The 6,573-nt window shown below is 29.1% G+C and overlaps 1 protein-coding gene across 3 annotated transcripts; it reads right to left on the reverse strand.

Moving 5' to 3' along the window:
* Positions 1-483: 483 nt before the first annotated feature.
* On the reverse strand, positions 484-5,375 carry LOC103500201 (WAT1-related protein At2g39510-like). 3 transcript variants are annotated; one of them, XM_008463428.3, is made up of 7 exons: positions 4,805-5,375; positions 4,142-4,204; positions 3,886-4,002; positions 2,047-2,302; positions 1,762-1,923; positions 936-1,087; positions 484-843 (listed from the first exon to the last, which is right to left on the reverse strand). In XM_008463428.3, exons 1-7 carry the CDS (start codon positions 4,996-4,998, stop codon positions 651-653), a joined length of 1,137 nt encoding a protein of 378 aa, XP_008461650.1. In that variant the 5' UTR covers positions 4,999-5,375; the 3' UTR covers positions 484-650. The 3 variants fall into 3 exon arrangements, with proteins under 3 accessions (XP_008461650.1, XP_008461649.2, XP_008461651.1); XM_008463427.3 differs by having other exon boundaries at positions 4,142-4,225; XM_008463429.3 differs by lacking the exon at positions 4,142-4,204 and having other exon boundaries at positions 4,805-5,341.
* Between the last annotated feature and the right edge of the window lie 1,198 nt (positions 5,376-6,573).

Genomic DNA, 6,573 nt, shown 5'->3' on the forward strand with positions numbered 1-6,573 from the left:
AAATTTTTGAAAAGGAAAATACTCCATGATGAATTATGAAAAAAAGATTGAAGATGACACACCTTAAAAAGAGGGGGAGAGATGATATCTCCTAAAAATACAATAAATAAATAAATATATATATATATATATATATATATATAATATGGTATCGAACCCATAAACTCAAATATACATTCAGTCTAAAAAAAAAAAAACAAAATGGGTATGCTATACAAAAAATGGTGAACCCAAAACACACAATCCTATTCATTTTGTTGCAAAAGTGAAACAAGAAGCCCAATCTCAAAGCAATTTGAGCTTCTACAACATTTGAGTTTGGTTGTATATATATCTTTGAAAAAGAAAAATATTCACATTTTGTTTCTCAATATTTACACCAACTTTTTTTTGTTATTTTGTAATTCTTCCAACATTTGATTGTATTGATCTATATGCTTCTTTATATGAAAAAACAGTAACAATATCCTAGCTCTTAGAAGATCAAAAACAGAGAAACTATTATTATACATATAGCCTCAAGTTACACAAATACAAAAGTTAGAAAAAAACATATTTTCGTTGAAATAAAAATATATATATTATATAAGAGGTCATCATACAAAAGCACAGTTATACGAGTTGTTTTAGATATATAAAAATTCTTCAATTTAATTTTTCTCCTCTTTTGCAACATCGAGTGCGAGAAAATCTTGACTCGATTGAACCGTTGTTGTCGTCTTCATTTGTTGCTCACAAGGTGTTATTTTATCGCATTCAGATTTAAGAACTGGAGGTTGATCTCGGGTTTTCCCCCATAAAACCATGTACAAGCCACATATTATGATCACTACTCCAATCATCCTGCATCATGCATGGTCATTAGTAATTGGTTTTAACTTTTAATTAATTAATTTTCCCTATTTGGGAATAACTAAGAATGTTATTTTTCGTACCTTCCCAAAAACATAATCTCAGACAAGATGAAGAAGCTCATGATTGCAACAAGAACCATGGCTAGAGGATTGAATGCAGAGAAAAAAACTGGCCCTTTTGTTTGCATTACCACTCCTTGAATATAATACGTTACCCCTGAACATATTACTCCCTGCAACAATATAACCAAAGATTAACATATGCGCCAAGATATATATACGTTATTTGATAGGGCAGAAACCATCAATAAGCAAAGAATGAGAAGAAAAGAAAATGATCATGGACTTCACTATAGTGTGTACTGTTAATTAACTACATTCATAAGTAGAGGAGGAAACAATAGAGCGCAAAATACAAAGATAAATGTACAGGTTTAATGTTGAAGGGTTCATATATACCATCTCTACTTAGTTTTAAAGCACCAAATAGCAGATTTAAGGCATTTCAAGATCAATACGTAGTTTGAGATATCCATACTAATTTGGTAGGTCTTCTGTATTTAGAAAAAGAAGTGGTTTTTGTTTTTAAAAATTTATTTTCTTTCCTTTTCTTGTTTTCAAATTTTTACTTGATTTTTGAAGACATGGGTAAAAGATATAAAAGCAAAAAAAGTTAAAAGGTGAAATAGGTCCTTGTAAGCTTGATTTTCAAAAAATCAGAAAGAAAAGCGAAAACGACCATGGGACCTAAAAATTTGAATTATTTTATTCTAAAATGAGAAAACATGGGGTCCCCTTAATTTCTTTATTTACAATCAATATATCAGTAAAATTGAAAACTGGAAATCAAAATCGTTTTTATAGTAACATTGTGTTAATTGCACTTTCAAAGGATAGATATACTTACAGAATAAACCACAGCTAGAAGCTGTCTATCAAAGTGCAAAGCCCAAGCAGAAGGGTTCCCTCTCTCAATGACTAAAGCCACCCCAGAACCTCCAATGGTGCCCACCAAGCATATCAATGCCGTAAGCGACAGTTCGGCAGGGTACTCTTTCAATGTAATCGCCTAATTACGCCACCCATATCGACTTATTAAATTTAGCATAGCATCTAATCTAGATAATAATTATTCCCATTATTGAAAAAAAGAAAAAGAAGAGTTTCTTTTTCAATTTATTTATATATATACCTGAAGAGTGATGAAAGCTGCCCAACAAATGCAGCCAGTTGTAAGCATGAGGAAGCCAATGATTTGATTTTGGTGATCTGTAGAAGCAGCTGATGATGAAGAAGAAGAAGCTGAGGGGTGATTTGGTAGTTTCGACCATGGTAGATGCAACATTGGACCTTTTATGAATGTCATAATCATGGCTCCTCCTACTGTTACTATTGTTCCTAAGATTTTTGCTTGGCTTCCCCTTTTCATAATATTCACTTTCTCGAGCCTGTCTCATTATATAAAAAAATATATATTCATACATATATAAACCATGTATTATGAATCATTCTTCTTCTTAGTGAAAAATGTGTTTAATTTGTACTCCAACTTAACGATCACTATATATAATAGAAGAATATTTTTTATGGATTTGAATCTCACGCTCTCTAGTTATTTTGATTTTGATGCTATATTTAACAAAACAAAGAAGAAAAAGATATAGATTACAATTTGTAGGGACTTCAAATGAAATACTAAGCTAAGATTGGTTCTAAAGTAAAATATAATAATAATAATAATAATTAAATATAAAAGGAAAAAAAAAAAGTTAAAAATGCACCACATGCTTGGACTCTTACTCATCGTTTAATATTTGAACAAGACATTTTTTTTAGAAATACTCGTATATAACTTATATTGTATAACTTTATAATATAAAGTTTAATCCCTAAATACCTTTTCTTTTAGAAAATGCTTGATAGGTTCATAATTTTTGTTTTTTTTATTGTATACTAGGTTTGTGTTCATTAAACTAATTTTAGGTTGATTAAGTTCCTTAATGAACTTTTTTATGTGTCTGGTTGATTTTTAGATTTAATTTTTTAAAAATTTTGTAGTTTATCATCTTTGACCTATCAAATAAAATTAAAAATTTTAAGTCTCGTTCATTGGATATAAAATAGTTGTGTTTGATAATCAATTATCAATAATTTTTTTAAAAAAATGAATCTTACATTTTAGTAACCTATTAAAAACCTATTTGAATTCTAATATTTGAAACTAAAAATGGACCGTACTTAATTATTTTCTCTCTAAAAAAACAAAAACTCAAGTAGATTCTGTTTCTTATAATTAAACAAAAAAACCAAAAACAAACATGTACAACAATGAACGGAAAATAAACTTTTAGCATGGGAAATTTTCATTATTATAGCTAAAAAAAGCTAACATGCATATGTGTCAATTTTTCAATTCTATAAAATAATATTTTTTAATTTTAAAATATAAAATATATGTATCAAAAGTGTATTTCTAAAAAATTAATATAAAAAGTTGACAAAGAGTGTCCCAAAATAGTACCTTAATACTAATTTAAATATACAAAATAATTGGCATCACTAAGGCATTATTGGGTATGATGAAGGTGTGAGTCCATTTGAATTGGATAGAATGGACTAGAGAAAAAAATAGTTTTTTTTTTTTAAAAAAAAATCATTTCTATTTAAATACTTTTAATAAAAATTGATCAAAATAAATTTTAAAATTATTTCAATATCTATTTCTATTGTTCACCAAAACACTTCCATTCTTTTCAAAATTAAATACTTCAAAAATTAAACCACACACTCTCAACTTAATTGAAATGTTCCAATGCACCTCTTGGCTCATCTCTCACCTTTAGCATCTTGTTTAAAACAAAAGGTACTTTAATACAACATTGGGGAGACTACAACCCAAAGGGGTTAGAAAAGCTTTTATGCAGCAAATGTGTGTTTTCAAAAACTCTTTGTCACTGTCAAATTAAAACGTATTTATTTAATCTTTGTAGAAAAGATGAAAGGAAAGTTTAGATATATATAGTGAAATTACCTGCAAGCCCAAGCCATGAGGAAAACAAAAGCTGGCAAAACATTGCACATGGCAGCTGCAAAGGTTGCTGTTGTATACTTCATACCCGTATAGAACAAGTTTTGATCAATCACTGGCCTACAATTCATATATAATCGTGTTTAAGAATATGAATAAACAAAGTGATTTAGGTTGTAACTTAAAACTTTATATTAGTTCAAAATTAGAAGTAGTGAAATGAAATTGTCACACATTAAATTAATTAAGCTTTTCTTACTCTAAGAATCCCAGCAACAAAATTTTGAACAACAATGAAAAGGTCATCTTTGTCCTTGCCTTCCTGCATGCAAAAACACTCAACCTTTTCGTAGAGATAGAGAGAGAGAGAGAGAAAAATTATTCATTGTTTGTTGACTTCTTTTTTTTTAACCATTAAATTTGAACCTAACAAATTATTAAACGAAAAAACAAGTACTAACAAATAAATTAATAGTTTGGTTAAGATAATTGGACACTTGTTAATAACCACTCAAATGTTCCACTTTGATACATAAATCACAGTGCAGTGTCATACTAGCAAAACTCAACCTACACCACACATCTACATATATTTAAAAAACAATAATAATTTTCTAATAATACATTTAAAGAACTAAATTCAAAATTAAAACCTACTAATTGTAAGTTGCACTCATCTTCATGTTTTTAGTTATATATATGTGTGTGTTTTTTTTTATCTTATGGTTTGGAGATGTAGTTTTAGGATGTAGCAAGTATGGTCAGACCAAAATTCTTTCAATGTTTGTTTGGACTGATTTTTCAAAATATTTTTAAAACAATTTTGTAGCATTTAAGAAAGTCGATTCAATTGTTTGTCCTTAACAAGTAATCCAAACAATAGAAATCAAGGAAAATGAAGGAATGAATAAGAAAAGACGACCTTTCAAAGATAATGGCGAAAGGAGCAATGACAAGAGTAGCAGCAACTTGACGATAAGCCACAAAAACATGTTGGCTCATTCCTTTATCCAAAGCTGATTTCGTAAGAATCGTCATTCCAGCGTAACCAAATTGCACGAAAATCACTCCGAAATATGGCTTTGCAGAACGCATAAACCTTACAAAAGACTCCATTTCTTATACTACACCTTCAATATCTCTTCTTCTCTCTCGCTCTATGGATATATACCAATACGTACACACACCATGGAGAAGCTAGGCCTCAAATATAATGTGGTTTTATAGAAGTGTTTTTGATAGAAGAATAATAATATAAGGCAAAATCTAGGGACTCCACTAAAAGGCAGCTTATGAAAGCTGAGAGAAGAGAAGAAGGGGATTTGTTAAAGAATCATCAAAATCATTAATGCACACTCAAAAACATAGAGAGTTAAAAGAGAAGATGGTTTCCACATGTGTAAAGTTAAGTGCCACCAATTTTGCCTTTGTTTCTATTTTCTTTGTGCTGACGAAGGGATAGATATATATTGTGAGTGCGCTGAAATTGAAGTGCAATAAACATTATCTAAGGTTTTACATTTATATATACTATAATTTTATAAGGCTACAAATATCTAAATTCGAAATGAACAAAAAAAAAATTGTTCTATGTAGAATCGAATATCCTGTTCGATGTTTATAACTATTGTAATTAATGTATATGTATGCAAATATGCATATGTGTTTGTTAGATTGTGGTGATTTCTGTGAATGTAATTCTTTTTCATTGATATAAGATGGCAACGAGTCCATATATTGATAGAATAATAGTGAATAGTGAGTGGGTGTGCTACTGAGTTTGGTTGGCTTATTTTATTAAAAATAAAATTGGAGCTTAATTTCCTATACGGTTAATATTATTTATTAATAAAGATAAATAGTTGACTTTGGAGATTCAATTGGTTAATATCTATTAATAAATATATGGTTAATATTTATTAATAAAGATATATAATTGGCATTCGAGATTTGGTTGTTAGCTAGGGTTGGGTTAATATTTATCAATAAATATATGGGTAATATTTATTAATAAAGATACGTTGGCTTTGGTTATTTAAGCAAAAACAAAGAAATACAATGTGTTGCATGTGTACCGTGTGGTAGATTTACATTTGTGGAGACAGAAGTGTAGTAGTACGTGCAACAAAATTATGTATTGAGAAAGTCTTTTACGAAGTATTCAATTTGTGTGGTGTGTGGTGTTGAACACTTTGTTTGTGGCAGCATTGTGAGGTACTTATTTAAGAAAATTTGTGCAAGTTAGAGGAAGCCTAACATTAAATATTATTCTGAGGAGTCTCCCCTTAGGAAACTGTACATTGAGACGCAACAGTGAAGCATATGATCTAAGGGAAGTCGAGTTCAAATTCCTTTGTTCACACATCAAGTAGTTTAGGAGAAGCCTAAATGTTTATCTTATAAAAGTCATATGATTCAATATAGTTGATTCTTCATAAACTATGTACTTGTGATCCTTTTCAATATTTATAAATTATATTTTTAATCGTACTAAAGACTCCATCATATGTAGATATCGTGTCATCGAACTAGGTTACCAACGTGCTAGTGTTCTATTCTCTCTTCTTTTTTTTTTTTTTTTTTTTTTTTTTGTATTGTTACTCCAATTATTAACTTGAGCATTAATTTAAGCCGTCAAGTAATTAATTGTGACTTAACTTATTTTTCTTGGTATTTTGGGAATTTTTTTTA

Source organism: Cucumis melo, chromosome 10 (genome assembly GCF_025177605.1).
Source record: "Cucumis melo cultivar AY chromosome 10, USDA_Cmelo_AY_1.0, whole genome shotgun sequence".
NCBI lineage: Eukaryota > Viridiplantae > Streptophyta > Magnoliopsida > Cucurbitales > Cucurbitaceae > Cucumis > Cucumis melo.